At 44.9% G+C, this 25,090-nt stretch overlaps 1 protein-coding gene across 1 annotated transcript in view; it reads right to left on the reverse strand.

The window, feature by feature from the left end:
- GLT8D2 (glycosyltransferase 8 domain containing 2) overlaps positions 1–22,286 on the reverse strand; it is a 148,259-nt gene extending 125,973 nt beyond the window's left edge. The window contains exons 1-3 of the mRNA XM_069228998.1: positions 21,949–22,286; positions 14,809–14,889; positions 1,272–1,370 (exon numbers count right to left, since the gene is read on the reverse strand). Coding sequence (XP_069085099.1) covers positions 1,272–1,370; positions 14,809–14,887 — 178 coding nt within the window. The 5' untranslated portion in view covers positions 14,888–14,889; positions 21,949–22,286. The remainder of the gene's footprint in view (positions 1–1,271; positions 1,371–14,808; positions 14,890–21,948) is intronic.
- Between the last annotated feature and the right edge of the window lie 2,804 nt (positions 22,287–25,090).

Below are 25,090 nucleotides of genomic sequence, written 5' to 3' on the forward strand. Positions count from 1 at the left end.
AATTAGAATGTCTCTTGATCAAGGAGACCTCTAAGTTGGAAAAATCTAAGCTTTAGAACAAGACTTTGACTAGACAATAATAGCAGGAGGATTCAGAATAGTGCAAGGTTTTTCTAAAGGTAAGAAGTGTCAACAAAAGTCTGTTGTTTAAATTTGAAGATTGCTCTGTACTTATCATTAGAATTAAATACTAGAGGACTGCTGACTTAAAGTAAAAGACTCCTTAAACTCAATTTGGCAGCAACGTTTTGGGAATGAGTTAAAATTGGAATGTGACAACCAAGTGCACAGAGGGCACAGCCTGGTGCATGCTTGAGCATGCCTCGTTCAGGGATCTCAACAATTGAAAGTAAGTTAAGAGAAATGTGCATTGTAGGGGTTTCAAGATAAGATATCTACTGAATGTAATTGTCTTTAGTGTTAGACGGAAGGGCGGTATTAAAGGCTCATTCACATCATCTACTGTGGAAGTAACAAAAGCTTTTCTCGCCACTGAGAAAGCTCCCGAACTAATGAAGCCAGATGAACGTCTGAGCTCCCTTTGGACACTCATCACACAGACCCATTAAATATTTGGTGACCTCTTTGGAGCTCGTTGTTGTGTCTCGAGCCTACCAAAATAAATTATGTTTGCAATGTGTTCGCATAAACAACACAGTCGTTCACTATACAGACTCCCCAAGGGTAGTATTGGTAATCGTGATGTGGGCCCCACAGAATTGCAAAGCTGGAGAGAGTATAGACATCTCTAAAATGGCATTTTCTCAGTGAGATGGGAATTCTACCAAAAACAGTATGTTCATTGAATGGTGCAGACTCTGGGAAAATGTAGTGCTTGGGGTTTAGAGGACTGTAAGCTTGCCATCACAGTGGTGTTGGGACAGGCTAAGGCACAGTCTTCAGAAAGGATTGTGTGCCAGTGGGCGGCCATGGCTGAGAAAGGGTGTGGCCCGTGAGTGCAGGCAAGTCTGGAAGGGGCATGAGCAGGAGAGGTTTATCTGACAATGGTTGAGTCTGAGCCATTCAGTAAGAATGGCTGCCTGACAACGTTGTGTATTATGAGTCACGTCAGCCCACTCTACTAAAATAAGATGGCTGTGCCCTCACCTCTGCCACCAGAATAAAGTACATTACCAGGTGCAGTTCCGAAAGAGTATGACAAATATAACAACTGTTGTAATGACATATTTCTGTAGGCAACAGCACAACAGACGTATGAAAGAGAAGATCAGTTTATATTTAAAAATACAAAGAAATAACAACTTACTTACCTGTATTAGATTTTGGTTCTGGTTCAGTGTAACTTGCTGTGGAATTATACCAGAACATGCCAAACATCAAAACAATAAAGAACAGCAAAATCTGATTGACTGAAAGAAAAGAGAAGAGGGAATGAAACTCAATAATGGTGAATAGCAATGTCGATTTTTTTAGCCTGGTTATTTGCGTAATATTTGCTATTAGTTAGCTAACAAATGACTTCTAGAATCCCATGTCCAAATAATATCCACATCTAACTTTTGAGCTTGAGAGCTTGACTGAATTGGGTAACTGGAAGAATGTTGTTAGTGGAAATGTCAGGATAAATCTAAATGAAACTTGGACTTCTTTTATATTGCTTTATTTCTATTTCGTAGTTTTGTTGAGTGAGAACAACCCATTGCAAAAGCCTCATCACTTAACATGTTTGTGGAATAAGACCAAAGGCATTACAAATTAACCTTATTCTTATACATCAGCCACAGGATTAATAAATATCTCATAACAGCCTCATTCGAGTGGCCCTGTGCTGGATACAGTAATGATCGCACCAAGACCAGTGTCTAGACTTTAACGGGTGCGATAACTTTTACCTATACTGAGTTTTGCTTGCAAAAGTGAGGCGCAGTATAAGCAGTTTTGTCTTACCGCCTCAAAGGCTGCAAGTGCTGGCATTTCTTCCTGGCTACATTTCACCAAGTATGACATGCCGAACTTTACCTGGGGGAAATTGCAGGAGTGTATGTAATGTTTGCCAGAAAACTCCGAATTCTAGCTTGTGACGGCCACCATGTTAAATGTTGCCTAAAAGGAGGGGCCTGTGCAATGTATTTATCGAGGTGCAGCCTAAGAACAGCCGCTCTGACATTTTCTGAAGAAAACAAGGGCCGTATAATGATGGCCAATCGCCTATGTTTTTGCGTGCGAGGTGTCTAAATGTCAACCTTTTAACTCCGAATTTGTCTGAGTTCATATATGAACTCTACGCAGAACAAGTCGAAAACACTGAGGGCCGTATTTATACTTTTTTTAGCGCCGCATTTGCGCCGCTTTTTGACGCAAAACGGCGCAAACCTACAAAATACAATGGTATTTTGCAAGTTTGCGCCGTTTTTGCGTCAAAAAACGACGCAAATGCGGCGCTAAAAAAAGTATAAATACGGGCCTGAGTAGGGAATGTCTCTCTCTGTTTCCAACTTTATTTGTCTAATGTTCGAGCATTAAGTCGGAGAGATCTGGAGCTATAAAATTGAACTGTAGATATCTCACACGCAAAACAGGGACTCGGCCCTTGTGGTGTCTTAGAGACAAGCAGGCCCTTAGCTTGGCTCTGCCTCCGCTCTCCCGGTTAATTTGTTGGCTCGCCCACCCGTAGAAGACAAAAACACTGCTTTCCCCAGATGCCCTGTTCTTCCACCTGGGTAAAGCAGGGACTGGAATTTCCATTGGGTGCTGTGAACCTAGACACAATGCAGCTGGGAATGACATCACCTCACGTACTGGAAGACATGGGACATGACAATGCTCCCGATACTGTAACCATGCAGCCACTAGCTAGACAAGTTGCACTGGCCTACGCACATATTAAACAAGAACCTGCGCCTTGCAATCTTTAACCTTCCTGATGCCGCGAGCATGCACCTAGACACTACTGCTCCCAGATGCACCGGAGCAAGAACCCACTGGAGGGCCTCTTCTTCCTCTAGGCTGGGAGCAGCGGCGCTCTCATTTACCTTGTAACAGACGTGTGACTCTAGATCTAGAGTTCCAGGTTTATCCCACTCCGTCCTTTGTTCCGAGCTTCCCTGTTCTCACTGCTTACGATATCAGGGCTCCGGATTCCTGCTCAGACACCGCTAGTGCTCGCCTTCCCAGTCTGCTATGTTGTGAATATAATTCTTGAGTGTAGGATGTGTTTTTGTTTGTCATGGTGCAGCTCCAGAGTTGCACGTGGTTTTCCGGTTCCTGAATGTGCCTATCATGGTCATTTTGCAGTAGCCTTGTTCATTGCTACTGAAACTGTACTTTTGTAAGGCCCCGCATGCCCTAGCACCTGCCTTTGTCACCAATACCTGCTTCCTGTACGTTTTGCCTATGTTTAATCAGTGTTTTCCCTCTTTTGAAAATCACTGCTTATATGTTTCTAGGCCGAAAACATTCAGGGGGAAAGCATTTTAAAGTGTTGATGAAATTCTTTGCTATTATTTATTGCAGCTATATTTATTCCCATTCTTGGGACTAAGGGCCAGATGTAGAAAGGGTTTTGCGCCTCGCTAACAGCGAAAAACGCCGTTTGCGAGGCGCAAAAGCCTCTCCGGTATGCAGAAATGCATTTTGCGAGTTCCGACTCGCAAATAGGAAGGGGTGTTCCCTTCCTATTTGCGACTCGCAATGCAATTCAATTCCATTTGCGACCGCGAAAGCGGTCGCAAATGGAATCGCAGTTACCATCCATAACCCAGTCGCAAACGGGAAGGGGTCCCCATGGGACCCCTTCCCCTTTGTGACTGGACAAAAAAATATTTTTTCAGAGCAGGCAGTGGTCCAATGGACCACTGCCTGCTCTGAAAAAATCCGAAACTAAAGGTTTCGGGTTTTTTTTCAAAGTGCAGCTCGTTTTCCTTTAAGGAAAACGGGCTGCACTTAGAAAAAAAAAACTGCTTTATTAAAAAGCAGTCACGGACATGGTGGTCTGGTGTCTCCAGCAGGCCACCATCCCCGTGAGTGCCCATACTCGCAATGGGGTCTCAAACTGCGACCCACCTCATTAATATTAATGAGGTGGGTCTTTGCGACCCCATTGCGAGTTGCAGAAGGTGTCTGAGACACCTTTCTGCATTCCAAATTGCGACTTGCAATTTGCGAGTCACAGGGACTCGCAAATTGCAAGTCGCAATTTGGATTTTTGCTACATCTGGCCCTAATTGTGCAGTGCATGGATCGCATTAAGCTTGTGAACTACTGTGAAATTTGGTGCCAAACTGTCAATATTGACTGATTTCTCTGACTCTTTTGACATGTACTTCACGACGTTATGTGACCAGCAATTGCAGAAGCACAAGTGCCAGGATTCTTTAGATTTCCTTGCAGGCAGTGTTTCCTAAAAAAAGTCACTAACCTCTACTGATTACACTACCAGACTGTGCTTACAAGAAGTCGGGGACTGGTGACATGCACTTGTTCAATAAAACCTCTAACTATTTTTTTTTCTCAAAAGCTGAATTTAAAGAGTGCCAAATGTGTGAGACAAAAAGGGTTTTAAATGTATGTTATTGCCAGTTCTGATCAATCCACTCTCTTCTGCGGCGATGACTTTTTATTTGGCATTAATATTCATCTATAGTGTCTCACAATGGGCAGGTAAATTACTGAATTACCAAACCCTGCTTTCTGCAGGGTGTTAATCCACCTCACCACCATTTTCTCCACACAAAATACTTATATCTTAACCTCTCAGCCTCACCTTCCTCATTTACCAGCATGAATCAGACTCGCCGCAATCGTTGTCTGGTTGCAGCCCAGTGATGGCCTAAATGGATTCTCCCCTGTGAGAAATCAGGTTGTTGACTGAGGGCGGTGAGCCCTTCGTAAGCAACACTCACAATCCCTGTCAGGGTGAACCACAAAAAGTTATTAAATAATCCTGTTCCTAACCCTCTGGTAGGTTGGCACAAAAGCATTCAGGCTCAGTTTAGAGGCGACATGTAAAGTAGGAATAAAGTGAAAACACAACAAAAGAAAAATCCCACACCAATTTAGAAAAATAGATTAAAATTTAATAACTTAAATGACAGCAAAACAATAAAAACCCAGTCAGTATAACTGGAGATATGCAATTATAAAGATTGGGATAAAAGTAACACACAAAGGCGCAAAACTCCAAGTCATGCTGGACCAGGACAAAGTCATAAGTTCAGGCTGACTGCAAGGGAGCACATGCCAGACACAAGACCAAGACTGACCCACTGAGTTTATATGTCCAGTTCCTGCAGCATTACTTTTTGGGGGACTTGTGTTGCTCTGCGTCGATTCTGAGGAGGCTGGGACCTGTGCAGCAAGGCTTTGCGTCAATTCCGATGAGACTGGCAGCTATACATTGAGGCTTGAGTGGGTTCACGTTGGTTCGCCTAGGTTCTAATGAAGCTTGTGGCAAGGCTTTGCGGGGCTTTGCTTCACACCAGACGTAATTGAATATTCAGTTAGACCAATGAGAGTCCCTCTCTCATGACAGCAAAGGGCCTAGGACCTGAGGAGGCACTACTTGGGGATCAGGAACTCATTCCAGTTGAGGCCAGCAGGGCTCAGGGAGGTACTGTGCAGTCGGTCAGCTAGGTGGTTGCAGGGATGCCTCTGGAGCTTGTTGTGCCCATGTAGCTCAGAACAGAAGGTCAGTCAGCAGACCCTAGGAGTCACTCAGCCTGGGATTCTGGGAGCAGGTCCTGTCTTCCTTCTCAGCAAGCAGGGCAGGCCTCAAGCAGCAGGGCGGTAGGGCGGCAGGGCATCTTTCTTCTTTAGTATCCACAGGTTCAGAAATGTACTAAAGAGTAGGCCTGAGGGTACCCTTTCTATAACTGGTGTTCACTTTAAAATGAAAGAAGCTTATGGAGCTTCCTCCTACAGGGCTGCCAAGAATTTCGTGCCTCCCTGCCGTGGTCCCAGTCTGGGGGCACAATAGGCTAGTGTGCATTCCTTTGTGTGTGAGCTGAGCCAGTGCCTTTGAAGTGCAAGTGTGGTAGGTGACCCACCGCTCCGTCTCCAGTCCTGCCAGAGATGGCCAACCCTGCCAACACCCAGACCCTCTATTGTGATGCTGTCTGGGATAAATACACAAAGGCCAACTGCCAACTACACCTAGTCATGTGACCCAGGAACAGGCTGCAGGCACCAAATGGTTAGCACAAGAAAATGCCAACTTTCTAAAAGTAGCATTTTCAGAATTGTGACTTAAATTCCAACTTTACCATTAGTGAGGGTTTTAAAGTACAATTCCTCAGGCATTAAACATGACTTTAGCACCTGCACCTAATCCAAAGTTATCATTTATTCAATGTAATAAGAGAACCTAATGTTATCCCGTGGGAGAGGTATACTTGCAATAGTGAAAAACACATTGGAGAGTTTTTCACTACCAGGACATGCAAAACTTAAAAGCACATGTACAATTTTTTAAATAAAATGTACTCTACCCTCTGGAACGTACACAAGGGGTTACTTACTTGAATTAGAAAGAAAGGTTTAGGCCTGGAAAAAGGTTTATTTTGCCAGGTTGAAATGACAGCTTACAACTTCACACACAGGCTTCAATGGCAGGTCTGAGACATGTTTAAAAAACTGCTTAAGGAGGTGGCACAGTAAGTGCTGCAGGCCCAATAGCAGTATTTAATGTACAGGCTTTGGGAAAATTTAGTAGCACTTTACTATGGACATACAAGTAAATTAAATGTGGCAATTGGGTGTAGCCAATTTCACCATGTTTAGCACTGTTCAGCAGTGGTTAAATGTACAGAGTTTGAAAGCTAACAAATATGGATTCAGCAAAACAGGAGGAGTGAGGGCAAAAAGAATGGAAGAAGATCATCCTAAGGCTGACAGGCCTAACACGTGTTTCCCCAAGGTAAACGTGGGGAAGATTACCTAACCTTCTGGGAGTTCTCATCACTAAGGCAGTAGAATCTGGATAGACCATCAGCATTGGTTTGGTCTGTGCAAGGGCAGTGTTCCACCATAAAGTCCATTCCTTGTAGGGAGAAGGACCATCTCTACAATTTGGGATTCTCACCCCTCATATGTATTAGCCATCTGAGGGGACTGTGGTCTGTCTGAACCCAGAAGTGAATTTCAAACAGGTATGGTCTCAGCTTCTTCAGTGCCCAGACCGCAGCAAAGGCTTCCCTTTCAATAGTACTCTATCTCTATTCCCTAGGGAGTAGTCTCCTGCGGATGCTGGGCTAGGACCGCCCCATTCAACTGTACTAGAACAGCCCCTAGGCCATGCTCTGTATCATCTGTCTCAACAATAAATTCTTGGGAGAAGTCAGGGGCCTTGAGCACTGGTGTTGTGCACATGGCCTCTTTGAGGTGTCCAAGGCTTTCTGGCAGGCCTCCGTCCAAATCAACTTATAGGGCTGCTTATTAAAAGTCAACTCAAGTAAGGGGGCAACAATGATGCCATAGCTCTTAACAAATCTCCTATAGTAACCTGTGAAGCCCAGGAAGGCCCTCACATAATTTTTGTGTTTTAAGGGGGTTCCAGGGTAGGATGGTCTCAATTTTGGCCTGGAGGGGCTGCAGCTTCCCCCACTACCACCAAGTGTCCCAGATACAACACAAAACCCTGCCTCTTGTGGCACTTGCTTGCCTAAATCATCAGTACTGCCTGTTGCAGAGACTGAAGCATCTCCTGGAGGTGGTACAGATTGTCCTCCCAGCTGGAGCTGTAGACAGCTATGTCATCCAGGTAGGCAGCATTGAATGCCACCTTCCCAGCCAGGACCCCAGTTAAACAACCTGTGAAAGGTGGCAGGGGCATTTTCCAATCTGAAGATCATCATCTGAAATTGGAAACGGCCCTCTGGGGTAGAAAATAATGACCTCTCTTTGCCCCCCTCATTGAGGGCAATCTGCCAATACCCTGACGTTGAGTCAAAGGCACTGAGGAACTCAGCAGCGCCCAGTCTATTAATGAGCTCATCAGCTCAGGGGATGGGTTGAACATCAGTCCTGGTGAATGAGTTAAGCCACCTGTAATCCAAGCAGAACCTGGGTTCCGGGGTGGTGCTCGATGGGGCATCCTTAGCTACCAGCACCACAGGACTGGACCAGGGACTACCGGAGTGCTCAATTACCCCCCAATGCCAGCATTTTCAAGACTTCGTCCTTATTGCTAGCCCTCACTTTGTCTGGCAACCTGTACATTTTGTTTTTCCCACACTTATTGTCTCCATTGTCAATGTCACAGGTAAAAAGTGTTTACACCCCTAGGTGAGAAAGAACAGGGAGGCAAACTGCCCCAACAACTGATGACACTCCCTCTGCTGTGCTGGAGTCAGAGTACAGGAGAGCTTGACACTTACCACTGACTCATCTTGCATTTTGGAGGATAGGTCAGGGAGAGGTTCACTCCCCTCTTTCATCTAATCACCTGTCACCAGAAGTATGGTTACCTCAGACCTCTCATTGTGTGGTTTCAGAAGGTTGACATGTAATAAGTGCATAAGTGGTACGTAGGGGGTCTTAGGGTCCACCAGGTAAGTGACCTTCCTTGTTTGCTCCATCACCTTGTAGGACCCAGACCAGCAGCCTTGAAGGTCCTTGGGTTCCATGGGCTCCATAACCCACACCTTTTGGCAAGGCTGAAACTTTACCAGAGTGGCCTTTGAGTCATACCAGAGTTTCATAACCTCTTGGCTGGCCTCAAGAGTCTCTTTAGCCTTCTTCCTGAAGTGCTGCATCTGGTTCTGGAGAGCCAGAATGTAGCTGGCTACATCCTAGAGGGGCTTCTTAGGAACTTGCTTCCTCCGCTGCTTTACCAGATTGAGAGGTCCCCTAACAGGATGACCATAGAGGAGTTTAAATGGGCTAAACCCAACTCTCTTATGTCGTACTTCTCTATAGGCAAATAGCAGGCATGGCAAGAGGGCATCCCACTTCCGCCTCATGGGCTCAGGCAAGCCCTTAATCAGGCAATTGAGGGTGTTGTTGAATCTCTCAAGCCCATTTGTTTGAGGGTGATATGGTGTGGAGAACTTGTAAGCTACCCTACACTCATCCCACATGGAGTTCATGTAATCCCTCGTGGAGTTCATGTAAACTGACATGAAGTTAGTGCTCCTGTCAGACACCACTTCTTTAGGGAAGCCCACCCAGGTAAAAATCCTCATCAGGGTGATAGCCACTGCAGATGCAGTTACAGGCCTCAGAGGAATGGACTCTGGGTATCTAGTGGCATGGTCCACAAAAACCATGATAAGCCTCTTGCCCAGGGCACTTTTTGGGTGCAGGAGCCAAACAATGCTGAGGCCCAACCTTTCAAATGAGGTGCCAATGACAGGAAAGGGGAACCTTTAGCTTTTTCCTGCCTTTCCCACTGGCCTGGCAGGTGGGACATGACCTGCAGAAGGTACCTGAAGCCATCTTCATTTGGAGCTGATAAAAGTGGGTGACACGTCTTGCAAAGTCTTGTCCTGGCCCAGATGTCCCGTCAGGGAAATATCATGAGACAGACCCAGTAGGAAGACTCTGTAGCACTGGGGGACCATCAACACATGAGTTGCCTCTGGCTCAGGAGCCTTAGGCTCACTCTATAGTAGGTCATTCTCCGAATAATGAGGTGATCTCTAGAGAAGTCACTGGCTGCTTGGGCCTCAACTTGCCATCTCAAGTCTTCTAGAGTTGGGCATTTTATCTGCGCCTTGCAGAGTTCCTCTGTGGTGAGCCCAACCTCAACTTGCCATCCACCAAGCTCAGGCAGATCTCCCAGAGCAGCTATGTTCTCCTCAGTAGGCTTGAGGGCTTCCTTCAACCCAGTCCATGGGAGTTTCAAGAGCTGGTTTCCTATGTCCCTTGTCCTTCCTCTTCTTGACAGCTGCCTGTACCATTGTTCAAGGCTCCAGGCCTCCTTGACTTCCCTCTTGGGCAGCTATGGAACGTGTGGTCATGCGGAAAAACTCAGGCAACCCTAACATCTCCAGGTGTGACCTGAGCTCCACTTCCTTCCAGACAGTGTGCTCTAGATCGTGGCCTAACAGACAATCTACGAGCATGACAGGGCTCACAGCTACTTTTAGAGAACCTGAGAACCACCCCTCCATCCCCTTTAAGGGAACCTGAGCCACTGGGAAATGACACTCATGGTTGTCTGCAAATGAGACTTGGTGGAATCTAATAGGTATAACCTGCTCTGAGTACACCAGATGGCGTCTCACAGTTTTCGTACTGGCTCTTGTGTCTCTCAAAGCCTCCACCTTCTTCCCATTGATTGTACCCCCTACTATACTTAGAAGTATTTGAAGGCATGCGGGCACCATCCCTTTATCCCCCAGGAACACGAAGATGACCTTTGCTCTTTCACCCAAGCTAACTGGGACCACCTCCTCCCAAAGCACTACGCTGGCCAATCAAGATGTCTGCCTAACACTGCAAGGCTGTGCACTCTTGAGGAATTTGATGTCTTGCATGGAGCGCTCATATTTGTAACACTCAGGACATTGAAAGACAATCCTCCCTGTCTGCTTGTCATAGAATTCCTTTTTCTTTAGATCAGGGTGAGGCTGGTTACTGTTCCCTTGGGGATTATTCTGGGGGCCTTTAGAGAACTCCATATTTTTTATTTTTTCCACCCTTCTTTCTTCTGGTGGGGACCCTGACCATCTTTTTGGGAGCCCCCCAGATACCTTCATGTGGGCCCTGGTGCTGAGCCAGCAGTCTGACTTCTTAGCAAGCTCCCTGTGGTTAGAGAGCTTACTATCAACTAGGTGTTCATGCAGCTCTGCAAGACAATTGCTGAACGTGCTCTCTTACAAACAAATTGAACAGCCCCTTGTAATCACTGACATAATTGCCTTTCAAACAACCAGCCAGTGCCTTGCAAAAGTAATCCCGAAAAACACCCAGGATGGCTGGAGCAACTTTTGACTGTCCCTAAATTTCTGCCTATACTTCTCTGGGGTAAGCCCAAACCTTCCTGGAAACAGTGTCCTTCATGATGGGATACTTCATCCTGTTCACTTTCCCTAAGGCTAACAGTGCATCCCTTCCTTCACTGGGAATGTGCCTCCAGAGACTGGCCCCTCAGCCCTCCTCAGGAACCCTGTGAATCTGTAGGACAACCTCACAGGCCTCAAACCATTTATCTATGTCATCCCTCACAACAAAGTTAAGCACCAGATCCTTGAGAATGAGGACCTTTTAGTTTCCATTGGGCACTGCAGAATCGCTGCCACCATTACTGCTGGACTCACCCTGCATGGCTCTGATATCTAGCTATTTGAGGCTCCTTTCATGAGCCAGGTGCTCTAAGGTCAGTTCCTCCTCCACGGACAGTTTCCTTGCCTCCATTTTTAACTTGGACACCTGCAGATGGAATTCCCTCTCTGCTCTCCTGTCTGCCAGTTTCTCTGGGGACAAGCTTTGGGAGGAGGCAACGTTCTTTACCATATAGGGAGCTCCAATGTGGTAGATAAGTTGACTTCCACTGAGTGCTGCAGTTCAGGACCTATTCTCAGGTCCCCTCCCCCTGCTATTCCATACACTTCTCCTCATCCTGATCCTCTGTTGTTGCCAGCAACTAGTGAGTTTCCACCCAGGCCTTAAGAGCCTTCTGGTGCTCCAGCTTTTTGGTGCTCCTCTGTGCGAGAAGCCCCTTTTTCTTACAGCACTTCTTGAGCTCAGCCACAGTGTAGTTCTCCAGATTGTTGAGATCAAATTCCATTCTTGCTGGTATGGTCACAGCAGAAAAAGTCAGGTAGAATGAGAGTGAATTTGGAAAAAGCAAAAGAGTCACTCAAGGTGATGTAAAAAAAAAAAACTCCCATTGATATCAAATTATTTATCTGGGAATTTGGTGTTACACAAAATCACTGTATTGTATGGCACAAACACAAGCACTGAATCCCACCACTGATCACTACAGTGAGAAACTGGGTTGTTGGTTAAAGGATAAGGGGATGTGAGACCTTCTCAAGCAACAGCCACAGCTGGCAGCTGTGTGGTGAGGCTTTGTGGGATTCACGCCGTTCATGAGCTCCATCTGATCGAACCTTCAGTTAGGCCAGGAGGAACTCTCTCTAAACCACCCAAGGGCCCAGGACTTGCTCAGGGAGGCACCACTTGGGTATCCGGACCTCATTCCAGCAGAGGTCACCAGGTCCAGACAGACCCAGTGCAACAGGTCAGCTGGCAGTTGCAGGTAGGCCTCTGGATCTTGTTGTGTCCCAGTGCCTCAGAAAGGAGGTCAGTCAGCTAACCCTTGGATGGATGAAGGGAGTAGGTCCAGTCTTCTCAGCTTAAGAGTGGGTCTGAGGGCCCCATTTTTATACCTGGTGCCTGCTTTGAAGTGGAAGAAGTTTCTGGAGTTTCGCCTACAGAGGTGTAAGGGATTTCCTGCCTCCCTGCCCTGATGGCACAATAAGGGCCACTAGTAGCATTTAACCCCTTCACTGCCAGGCCTTTTCCCCCTCAGGTGGCAGGCCTTTTTTTGGCTATTTGGGGCAGTTCGCGCTTAGGCCATCATGACTTTTTGTCCACGTAAGCTACCCACGCCAAATTTGCGTCCTTTTTTTCAAACATCCTAGGGATTCTAGAGGTACCCAGAGTTTGTGGGTTCCCCTGGAGGAGACCAAGAAATTAGCCAAAAAACAGCAAACATTTCGTTTTGTTAAAACAAAAGTGAAAAAAGGGCTGCAGAAGTAGGCTTGTGGTTTTTTCCCTGAAAATGGCATTAACAAAGCATTTGCAGTGCTAAAATCACCATCTTCCCAGCTTTCAGGAACAGGCACACTTGAATCAGAAAACCACATTTTTCAACACAATTTTGGCATTTTACTGGGACATACCCCATTTTTACTATTTTTTGTTCTTTTAGCCTCCTTCCAGTTAGTGACAGAAATGGGTGTGAAACCAATGCTTGATCCTGGAAAGTAGACAAAAATCTGAATTCACCAAGGGGTCATTTGTTTAGATCCTACAAGGGTGTCCTTCAGAAAATAACAGCTGAAATAAAAGAATATTGCAATTGAGGTGAAAAAAGGCAATTTTCTCCACGTTTTACTCTGTAACCTTTTCCTGCGATGTCAGATTTTCAAAAGTAATATATTGTTACGTCTGCTGGACTCTTCTGGTTGTGGGGATATATTTGGCTTGTAGGTTCATCAAGAACCCTAGGTGCCCAGAGCCAATAAAGGAGCTGCACCTTGCAATGGGTTTTCATTGTATACCTGGTATACAGCAATTCATTTGGTGAAATATAAAGAGTGAAAAATAGGTATCAAGAAAACCTTTGTATTTCCAAAATGGGCACAAGATAAGGTGTTGAGAAGCAGTGGTTATTTGCACATCTTTGAATTCTTGGGTACCCATACTAGCGTGTGAATTACAGGGCATTTCTTAAATAGACGTCTTTTTTACACACTGTCTTACATTTGGAAGGAAAAAATGTAGAGAAAGAAAGGGACAATAACACTTGTTCTGCTATTCTGTATTTCCCCAAGTCTCCCGATAAAAATGGTATCTCACTTGCATGGGAAGGCCTCATACCCGCAACAGGAAACGCAACTGGACACATCACATTTTTACATTGAAATCTGACATGTTTTTTGGAAAGTGCCTAGCTGTGGATTTTGATCTCTAGCTCAGCCGGCCCCTAGGGAAACCTACCACACTTGTGCATTTTTTTAAACTAGACACCTAGGGGAATCCAAGGTGGGGTGACTTGTGGGGCTCTCACCAGGTTCTGTAACCCAGAATCCTTTGTAAACCTCAACATGTGGCAAAAAAACCTTTTTCCTCACATTTCGGTGACCGAACGTTCTGGAATCTGAGAGGAGCCACAAATTTCCTTCCACCCAGCATTTCCCCAAGTCTCCCAATAAAGATGGAATCTCACTGGTGTGGGTAGGCCTAGTGTCTGGGACAGGAAATGTCCCAAAACACAACATGGACACATCACATTTTCCCAAAGAAAACAGACCTATTTTTTGCAAAGTGCCTAGCTGTTGTGTCTAGTGGTTTCTGCCCTAAGCAAAATAGGCAGATTTACCCCCAATGGGGGCAGAAATGGCTTAAAATAAAATTGCCCCCCCCCCGGGAAGCACCCCTTGCCTAAGGCCTTTCCTTTCCTCTGATGCCTCTCCCGCCCTCTCCTAGCGATCCCCCATGAGTCGGTGCAGAACAAGCTGGTCTCGTCCTCGGCACACGGCTGCCGAGGATGAGACAAGCTTGTACCGGGCACCCAGGGCATTAATTTACAGGCCTTGGGTACATATAGTACCACTTTGCTAGGGACTTACAAGTAAATTAAATGTGCCAATTGGATGTAAGACACTCTTACCATGTTTAAAGGAGAGAGAACATGCACTTTAGTTCAGAGTCCTAAAGCCAACAAAAACAAATTCAACAAAATAGAAAGAGTGAGGGCAAAGCAATTGGGGGAAGACCACCCTAAGTCTGACAGGTCTAACACCCCAACCCCTTACACACACACACACACACACACACCTTACTCATGAGGCAACTAAAACTGAGCTGGCATCTTGGACTCTGGGCTGCTGCCATGACACATCTAATACTTCTCTAGACAACAAATTATTGTGCACCAGTTAGTCTGATGGACCTTCACATAAAAGCAGGTAATCAAATCTGATTCCTCAATGTATCTTGTGTCCGATTATAATATGTTTTTAACAAACTTTAGAGCGAAGCCTCTAGAGGAACATGAAATGTGTGAACCCTTCGTATCAAAGCTACTACGTCACTGACAACTTGAGATGCTTCCATCTTGCAAATGTAGGCTTATCCTGCCTCTGAAAGGTGCAGGTGGAAGGGATCACTTACCACGATTCCTGGAAATGTAGCTCCAGAGGGTCATCCATAATGACATAAGTGGATACATTATATATATGACGTATCGCATACCTGTACGGAGAGTAGACAGAAGTCAAGGCATCATCAGCTTAAATAGTGACTCTGCTTTTAAAAGTAGAGTGACAAACATGAATGAGACAAATCATCTAGCAAATTTGAAAAACACGTTTTCAACAGAAGTTACGGTTATAGTGCTGTTAACAAAAACCAGAGAAAGCACTGCAAAGTCTGACCAAGTCTCATAAAGTAGTGATATTATGGTACCACATTGCCATCTAATGTGTAGCCACAAGACCACACAACAGCACTCAGGAAATGAAGTCATACCCTGAGACTACAGCAGTCCAAGCAATTTCATATGACCCTAAGAGGGTCAAGGTTACAGTATAAAAACTCAGAATGCTGAATTTAATTTAGCTGCACATCCTTAATTTACAGAGGTTCACACAAAAAGTGCTGTTTGGGCCGGTCATCAAATTGCAGTGATACACAAGTGTTGCCACCCCTGCCTACTGGAAGGCTCCATCTCGTTGCAAGATATGCTAGATAGTGCACATTCATGAGATGATGGCCACAGCACCACCTGCCATTATAGATCACTCTCTTGCAGTAAGAACAGTACAGGAAGTACCCAACCCAATATTTAATAAAATCAGACTTGAGACTTATTGGGAGGAGGTCAACAAGTGGGTTGTCTCCTGGATTCAAAATGGAGTTTGGTTCATCCCTCCAAACATGAACCTTTTCACCAGAAGTGGATAGAAAAGGTGCTAGCAAATTCCTACAATATGGAATCATAATGGCATAAAACAAAATAATCTGCAGTTGATTGCTCATCTGTGCCCTGCTGGAACTATGGCAAGAAGATGAGAAGCAAGATTCCAGGCATGCGAGTTCGGAAGGTGACACCAGACAGTGGTGTACAATTTTGCACTCTGTTTACTGAGCACCTGTCACGCTGTACACAACTCACCTGCAGCTACACATTGCCTCAAAAATTCAAAGCATAGTAAGAGGATCGAGGCACATAAAATCAACTGTATTCCTATTTTTGAGCCTCCTTTAAATGAGATAGTGGTAGAAACTGTGGTGTAATTGTATCCTCGTTGTCATAAAAGTATGAACAATGTTTAATGAAAAGAGAATACTCTACTGTTGTTTTGTGATAGTTGACATTTCAAGCTGGAGCCATTACTTAGCTTAGCAAATGTTAGGAGGCATAGTGGTGCCTATGGTTTCATGGTGCCGTTGACTCACTGGGTACAACAGGGCCAGAACTGCTACAGTGGAGTTCTTTGCAGCAAGACATTTGGCACAGACGAAAACTGTTACAAAGCTTAATCGTCAAAAGACTGAGGTGCTTCTATTTGGAGGGATATGTCCTTCTGAAGCACCTCGAGGTGACCTCCAGCCCTCAGTACGCCACCCAACCCAGTTACAAAACTGAGGAATTTAGATGTCATTTTTGATCCCTCTCTCTTACTTATCAGGTAAATCAACTAAAATCATCTTGCTTCTTCACTCTAAGGACAGTGAAGAAAATCCTCCCTTTTCTACTCTCCGAGTTACAGAAAACAGTTATCATCTCTCTAGTCCTCTCGATGTTGGACTACTGCAATGCCTTATATGCGGGGCACAATTAGGCATCTTGAAAAAACTTTGGAGACTCCAAATCTCTGCTGTCTGGCTCCTTATGAATATAAAGAAATATGTGCCAGTTTCAAAGACTAGAGAAGGCTTACACTGGGGTCCAATAAACAACCGGGTAGCTTTTAAAGCTCTTTGCATAGCACACAAAGTGCTTTTTCACCCAGGTCAGGCTCTTCTAAAAAATAAAACTGTATGGTACGCTCCACATAGAAATCTTCGCTCAGCCCCGGCCAAGAAACTGGCGATTCCTAAATTTTCGAAAGCTTCCTGGGGCAGCACAAGCTTCTCTTTCACTACTTGTCGGCTTTGGAATCATATGCCATGGCTTTTGAGAAACCAGTCCAACCTACGGATTTTTAGAAAATTTCTAAAAACCTGGCTGTTTATTCTGCCCATTGCAACTCTCAACTGAGTCCCTTTTTTCCTTTCTCTGCCTAAGTGGTAGTGCCAAGACACCCTTGGGCAATTGTTGAGCTTTATAAACAAATCCAATCTAACTGTATGTGGTAAAATAATAAAACAGGTTTCTTGGAGGCCAAAATTCTGGGACCAACAGCTCCTTATTCTTGCACATAAGAGCAACCATTCCACTTCTACAGTCTAAGTGGCTCAAGTACTCACAAGCATGAGATCAATGAGACCTACCTACCAAACATCTGATATAATGCCCAAAACCCTGATTACTTACCCCCTTTACTATTTCTGCACCCGTCCTCAATATGTTTACACAACAATGTTGCATTGCTGCCCAATGAGTATGCTCCAACACATTAAAGACCCATCACATAAATCCATTACAAAGCTCTGTTCGTACAAAGAATTTTCAAAATGGTCTCGGAGGCCGTACCAGTCAGGTTTCATTTCTTCTGTCAGCACCACACCCAACTGCTTCTAAGTGCCTGACACAGGTTCTACAATCATGGTGCGAAATGGTATCACTGTCCCTATTTTGGTAGATCCCCCTGCAGCATGCAACACTATCGACCATAATGCCCTATTCTCCAAATGTTGCACCTTCATGGGAGTAAAGATCTTCTCCTACTGCAAGAATAAAAGTTTGTCTGAATGAGGACATCCACATTTCTCCCCCATTCCCAAGAAAAGGACCATAAGACTCAGTTGTTAAAATGAACTGGAGAGCTCGTGTGTACACTCAACATCACTACATATTGTGTTATATTGTATCCCATTATGGGGTGCCAGTGCGCATTGTCAGATGTTAGCACGCTACAAAGTTGGGGAGTGTGTGGTTGGCAGAGTGCTGTATTGATTTTGCTCCTTTGTGGGGAGCATTTTGGTAATGTCTGCATGATTAGAGGTGCTCGTGATCGTGATCGTGCTCGCCTGGGTAGGGTTTAAGACACTAGGCAGAAGGGACAGGCAGAGAGTGGAAGAAAGGGAACGAAACATGCCTGGATGGTCTGCATTACAGACATCATCAATGAGAGTAGGAGAAAGAGATGTCTACTATTGGTTACCGACAAAATAATAATCAGGACCTGAAGTACTGGCTAAATATAGTCCTCTAGGCTGCCAGCTCTAGGTTGTAGATGTCTCCGGTTGCTAGCTGCCTGTCCATTCTGCTCCTGAATGGCTAGTTAAAGTGGAGTTATATGGGTTTTCTTATGATATGATATATGATATGCCTGCAGCAGTGGTGGTCTGCTAAGGGACTTACGGGTATATTAAGATTGCTGAAGTGCAAATTTGCTATGTAGTCTGTACTGAGTAATGTCAGCGCTAGTAGCATCTAATTGTTATGGGTCACTAGCAAGGGCTAAAATGGTAGCTAATTGTTATGCAACTGCACTAATTACAGTCAGCTGTGATTCTATTCAGCTGCGGTTCTATCTAAGTAATTTGGCCATCCATGGTAATCAATATGCGATCACCTAAACTTCGGCCCCTCATCTACAGAATTGTTTTTCACTGACACGAAAAACTGTAATATTGTCCATCAATCGGAAAACGACTATCAGGCCACGATATGAACCACATTGCCTTACTTATAATATATACTGGATACTCAATATTAAAAAATAATCATTATAAGACCTAATATTCTATGAGATACCTGATGCTTTTCAATTAATAGAGACATTAAACCCACGTAGTGTGTACACAATAAGATGCACTAAGAAAAACAAGCAATAACAAGGCAAATTGGTCTGGCATTGAGAAGCCCTCAATGTTTGTATTTATTTGTTTACAAATATATTTCATAGAAAAAAGGACCCATCGAAAAAAATTGAGTTATAAAATTGAACGAAACCAGAAACAGAAGCAGTGAGTTGCCTACCATTCCTGGTACTGAAGTTGGGGAACACGTGCAAAATTTTACTGTTCTCACTTATATTATTTATATATGTAATGTTGTAATTATTTTTAACCATAAAGCTGTAGAGAACGAAAGTTGTCTCTATGTCAAAACGAAATATTTATATATATATATATGGTATTGATAGTTTTCACATCTATTCCTGCAGTAACTGGTTTGTACATGCCTATTGGGAGATGTCTGTAGCATCTTCCCCAGGATATTTTCTCAAACTTTAAAGGTCTTGGGAAGGAAACAGAGCCTTCAGAATCTTTTGATAATTGGGTGCTGCCAGCTGCCTTCATGAAATACCTACCTCTCGCCATCTTCATGCTTCACTACGAGTATCCAAGGTTTCGAAAGTTCCAAAGTAATTAAAGGGGACTATTAATTTGTGGAAAAACAACAGTTTAAAAATATACATTATAACAAATTAGAGTCACAATTTAACATAAATGCTTTCAGAACGCCCCAATTTATTTTTCTCATAATGAACATTTGATATCTGGTCGTCCCTCTCTCTCTTTATAAAGAACTGAAAAATGATTTTTGTAGCTTGCATATGAAACATAGAGCAATGTCTAAAAAGAGCATGTAAGGGGAATATACAAGGGGATACTCTATCATGTGAAAATATGTCATCTGCGGGAATCCATAAACTGAATGAACATATGAAAAGGCTTTTATAGAAAGGTTGTGTCAGGAGAGACATCTGGAGTCCATGTAGCTTATGAGCTGCCAAAAAAATAGTGCACGCCACAGAAATGAGAGATTAGTATGAACTAGACAGGAAGATATATAAAATCGACATTTTACTAAAATGAGCAGATGGTGTGGACATATTTATCCTACCAGTAAGAGATTCAATTATCTTGCAAATTATGGTGACAGCAAGGAAATTGGGAGGTATAATAGATCCCACTATATACAAACTAGTGTTCAATTCACCTTGACAAACCAAGAATGGAAAAAAAGATGCAACTTACAAGCAGGAGACCTGGGTGAAGTCTGTCAAGCTGCCTACCCTTATAAATCACGTTTCACATCCACGCTTCCGGTTCATCAAATCGTTTTTTTATTTTATGTGTCCCCTCCACTTCCAGCATATTCAAATAATCCAGGTGCCAGTGAAACAATATTTGTAATATGCACTCATGGCGTGGATTTGACATAAACTGCAAAAGTGCGTGAGTGATGTAGCACTACCTATCGTGCAGTTCTTTTCATATTTTTGTGAACCAAATGTTATTGATTTGCACTGCCATATAAACACAATCAATAGAACAACACCATTAGGGCCACAGCTTTTGCAGTATTGTCGTCGTTCATTGTGTACACATCTTTAACACAAACCAACTAAATTTTACGCCTACATAGAGTTGTGTGGGCTATCTATCAGCAGTGCTTGAAATAAAAAAAATAGAAGTGCAGGTACCCTATACAAGAGTACCTAGATGCTTCCAACAAATGCCTTTACTCTCCAATGAAACCGATACATGTCTGCTAAAGTACATGTACTCTCCCTCTCATAATAAAGAAGTGCAGGTACTCAGTACCTGACAGTACTGGCTCATTTAAGGCACTGGCTATCAGTCCACTTGAAATCAATTTAGAAAAACTGAATACATTTTGATAAATAAAATGATAACAGATTAACAAACATCCAATGAGTATAACCAGAGATATTGATGTTTGAAAGTTTTAAGTGAAAAATACATTAAAAAAGCAGAAAGTTCCATTCGTGGTTATCTAGTCACGCTAGACCAGGGGAAAGTCACAAGTTCAAGCCTACCACGATGGAGCATGGATAAGATACAGGAACCAGGTTAGCCCTGCTGAAGAGTTACTTTCTCAGGTCTGGTAAGAAGAGTTCTGTTCGCATTGGAGGAGCTGTGAGAAGGAGGCTTGCATCTTGAAGAGCAGGTTGAGCATCATGGATGGTCGTTGCTGCAGCGTGAAGAGTCAGTTGTCATTGGAGCTGCTCATTGATTGATTGCCATGGACAGTTGCTGATGCCACGAGGGGTGGGTCTCCTGTTGTGATGGTCACTGTTGGCAGAAATAAATAAAAAACAGCAGGCCCTCCTGGAGATTCACTCTGGCAGTCATCCCTGGCAGTCAATTCTCTTGACGAGGAGGCAGGTTTGTGGTCACAAGGAGCCAAAACTTCAGGAATTGCACTTTTTTCTTCAAGAGGAGCTCTCACTGGAGGCACCACGGGTCCAGGACCTGGGGGGCACCTCTAGGGGATCAGGACTCATTTCAGCAGATGCCAACAGCAGGACTCAGCAGGTCCAGACAGGTCCAGTTGGTACTGGTCAGCTGGGCAGTTGCCGGGAAGCCTATAGAAGCTTGTTGTGTCCCCATAGCTCGCACAGATCAGCTAGCTGTCCCAACTCAGGGTTGCCTGGGATCAAGGCAAGCCAGTCCAAACTGCCTCAGCATGTGTGTGCTGTCCTTGTTGTCAGTTCATAACACATTAAAAATCTTAGGGATGATGCCATATCGGCTAGGGGTATCTTGGCACTGATGCTCAAAATAAGACCTCAGGTGTACCTATCAACGGTGCAGGTGGGGCAAGAGCACCAGGACTGAAGGATATGAAGGGCCCTATGCACCCCAATTATGGCTATTTTACTAACAAATAGGTAATGGGACCATTTTCAAGCTGGCATTATGGACAATAGAAGGAGCCATAGCTACACTACTGACTCAAGGCACTATCCTCGATGTTGAAGTTCGTTCTCTCTTAACCAAGCGGCATGTGATCTCTCACACCTTCAGAGACATCGGCCCCTGCATTAGTTACCGTATCTGTTATGTCCAGCATGCCTCTACTTCAAATCATACTAAAGGCTTATGCCAGAAAGATTTCACAACAACAAAAATTAAACAGCATCAAAACGTCTCAAAAAAATCACTGAGAAGCGGAAGGGCGCAACATAGGACCCCTGGGTTTCATCATTCACCCCTGTCGCCTATCAGCAGTCCACATTCAAGGCTGATGGGCAACTCTTGGTCGGAGTAAGGCATAGATTAGATTTACTAACTCATGCATATCTGCACACCACCCCCTCATGCAAACAGCTGTCTGCCTTCAAGTCTCCCCAGCAAGCGTCGGCCAGCCGCTCTCATTGTACATACCCGAGCCACAGTCTCTTCAGATCCACAGAGCTTTGCTTCTAGTTCCTACATGACATTCTCTGGGACGCCCCCAAGAGGGTTAATGTCTCCAAGGTCCCAGAATAAGTCTTCTCTGTGTACTATTAAGGCTTGGTGCAGTCGTTCTTCCTTCTTCTCTCTTTCACGTTCTCCTGCTTGTTTTTTCGCGTGGCTGTGGGCTGCCTGCTAAAGCTAAACATCGCCTTGGAGAAGAGAAACTGGAAACAAGTTCCAGATGTGCGCAGTCCCTCATCTGCAGACCGCTCATGCATCTGAACATGCACAGATCCTCCCGCCCACCGCCCTGGCCTCCACCCAGCAAACCCTCCTCGTCCACGGACACATGGTCCTCAGAAGCTGCCAGAGAAGTAATCTGACACAGGGGGGAACCGCTGGAGCCAGTGCTGACTCACTGCCAAAGCGAGGGCACTTGTCAGCCCCCGGAAGTGTAGCTCAAAAGACCCTACATACTTCACAGGCTCAGGGGAAAGGCTACGGGCCCAATTACGAATTAGACGGGCAGTAAAGCTGACATGGCCGTTTCTGGAAACAGTTAATCCTGCCGGTCCCTCTGCACTGTGAAGTTACAACGTTTTGACCAGTGCTTAATTTGTAAGTAAAAAGGTGCCGGTGCTCAACGCCCTCCTCAAACAGGCCGCTGCTGCAATTAAATGTGTGAACACGGAATACTCTGAAAGCGTAATCCCGAATCCATCTCGGGCCTCTTCAATCCATATAAAGCCACTCCCTGCCCCATCAGCTCACTCTTGCAGCTTTCTACTTTCTCTCTGTGTAACGCATTTTCGCTTTACCCTTCATCCGTCTTTCCCTTATGTATATTTTACTGCCAGCAAATGCTTAAGGCAGAAGAATAAGCCCCGGCCCTCAAAATTAAGTTGCGGTGCTCAGCACCGGAAACAACAAGCACAAATTAAGCACTGGTTTTGACCCAGAATTACTGAGTCTTTTTCCGCATGCGGATTTCCCAATCCACTCCCATTTACCATCTGCTCGTAGCAGGTGGTACGGGGCGTGGGGAAAAGGCTATGCATGGTGGATGTCAGGGCGGGAGTTTGAGAGGGTATTGGGGGCATGAACGCTGTTAGCCTCACAGGGAGCATTGCATGCTCCCCCTTGTCATCGGAAGGATGTGGGCAGTGGGGGCGAGCTGTGCTTGTGCATACTTCCCCTGTCCAATCCACTTTCACTTTTATCGGCCAGCTTTTCCAGATGGTAGAAGTCGGTTCGTGGCTCCAGCACCCAGGGATCCCACTCTATCTGACCTATAATCGGCAATTAGAACGTACCACTCAGGCCAGAATGTTTGCATTAAATCGAAGTAGAATGAGGTAAAACACTGGAAGGTTGGGGAAGAGGGCTTAAACCTGCCACTATTGTCCATTCATGATTAAAGTCCGCTACAGTCCATTTGAAGTGTAATAGACCATTAATTAGGACAGGATTGCAATTCAAAACTGATACAATTATAAACGCACAACCATTACAACATATGACCGTTACAACACGATAACTTTATTGACACATCCTAAAATAATCCTCTTTGTTTAAAGCACATGCTCACCATCCCTCCCATGATCTCCTTCCAAACACAACCCAATCTCGCTTCTTTCATTAATCATAGCATCCTTCCTTGACGATCCCTCATTCTGTCCCATGCATCCCACACCTTGTCATCTCCCCCCAGTGCTCCCTACTTTTTTCTACTCCTGAGGGGTGGATAGGCCCGCATCTGACTCTCCACCCCCAACAAATGCCACCCAATGAAACTACAGCGGGTGTTTTACTGCCCCACCAGCGAACCCGCTGCAACATAACCTCACTCATCTTCCCTGCATCACAGTGAACTCAACAAATCTTTCAAGTCAAGAATGTAATAGGCTTTACCCATATTAGACAGATGAACCCCATGATCCCGAAATATGCCAGAATCCTCCTCCTGAATTCCCCCATGCACCAGCACCTTGATACCACGGCCGGCCTTAGTGCTGGTGGCGCTCTGAGCGATGATGTTTGTTGGCACCCCCCCAATGACCACCTTTGCCAAGGATTCCCTCACTACCACCCCATAACAGCACCCCTCAAGTCTCCATAACCGCTCTCTCAGGTGCATTTAATTAGTTTTATAGCTCCACTCATACTAGTGTAGGGTATCAGAGCACTTTACATTGCACACACATTACAGAGAGACAATCATTCATGGGTGTGTAAACCAGTGTATATATACTGTTACATAAGACAGAGGACTACAAGGTGTAGGAGTCACATGTCATCCTTGCTGGTAGGTTGTATAGTTTAAGAGTGCTTGGTCTGGAGAAGCACAAACTCAGAATTTAAAATGTATCGCCATGGCTGGGGCCTCTCTTCATTAATAAGAATTGATTTCTACCCAAGTGAACCCTTTTTGCAACATTAGGATAATGAAAGACTGGGAAAAAATCATAGCACTCTAATCCATATCGTGCCCTTTCAATCACCCCATGCTTCATCGCACCTCTCCATTTCCTGCGGGGAACAAACTCAGTTCAAATCAACGTTGTCCCAGCTAAGTTCTGTTGAATGAGCAACATGTTTCTCTGTATGTGTTGCAGTAGGGCAATCTACACACCCTAGGAGAAAGAAAAAAACTGTTAAATCAGAACCCTACCTTACCCCAAGACATCCCACCCCCAAGTCCATTTCCACGTCATGTCATTTTCATACATATTTCTCGCAGCAGCGTTATCTCCACCTGCCAATACGTCTAATCTGTGACCAACTTCAACCCAAATGTGCAGCTGCAGTTGCTGCCCTTATCCTGAATGAGTGGGTGCCAAATTTGGCCGCATCACAGCCCTTGTTCTTCAATGCCGCCCTCAATACTGACAACAGCTGAAAAGCTGGAACCTTGTCCCCATTCTCGTGACAGAAAATCTGTTCCTGTCTCCACCCAGGTCACTCACAAAAACTGCGCCATTCCTATACTGGGCAAGCACCTTCCACCCCACCCTGCTACAGCCATACCCATTTACCTCTTCCCAGCTGGTCTGTCTTGGATGTACGCAGCCATATACCCAACTGACTTGCCCCCATCCTCACTTCCCCATGCAAGGCCCCAACCTCTTTA

Source organism: Pleurodeles waltl, chromosome 4_1 (genome assembly GCF_031143425.1).
Source record: "Pleurodeles waltl isolate 20211129_DDA chromosome 4_1, aPleWal1.hap1.20221129, whole genome shotgun sequence".
Classification (NCBI taxonomy): Eukaryota; Metazoa; Chordata; class Amphibia; order Caudata; family Salamandridae; genus Pleurodeles; species Pleurodeles waltl.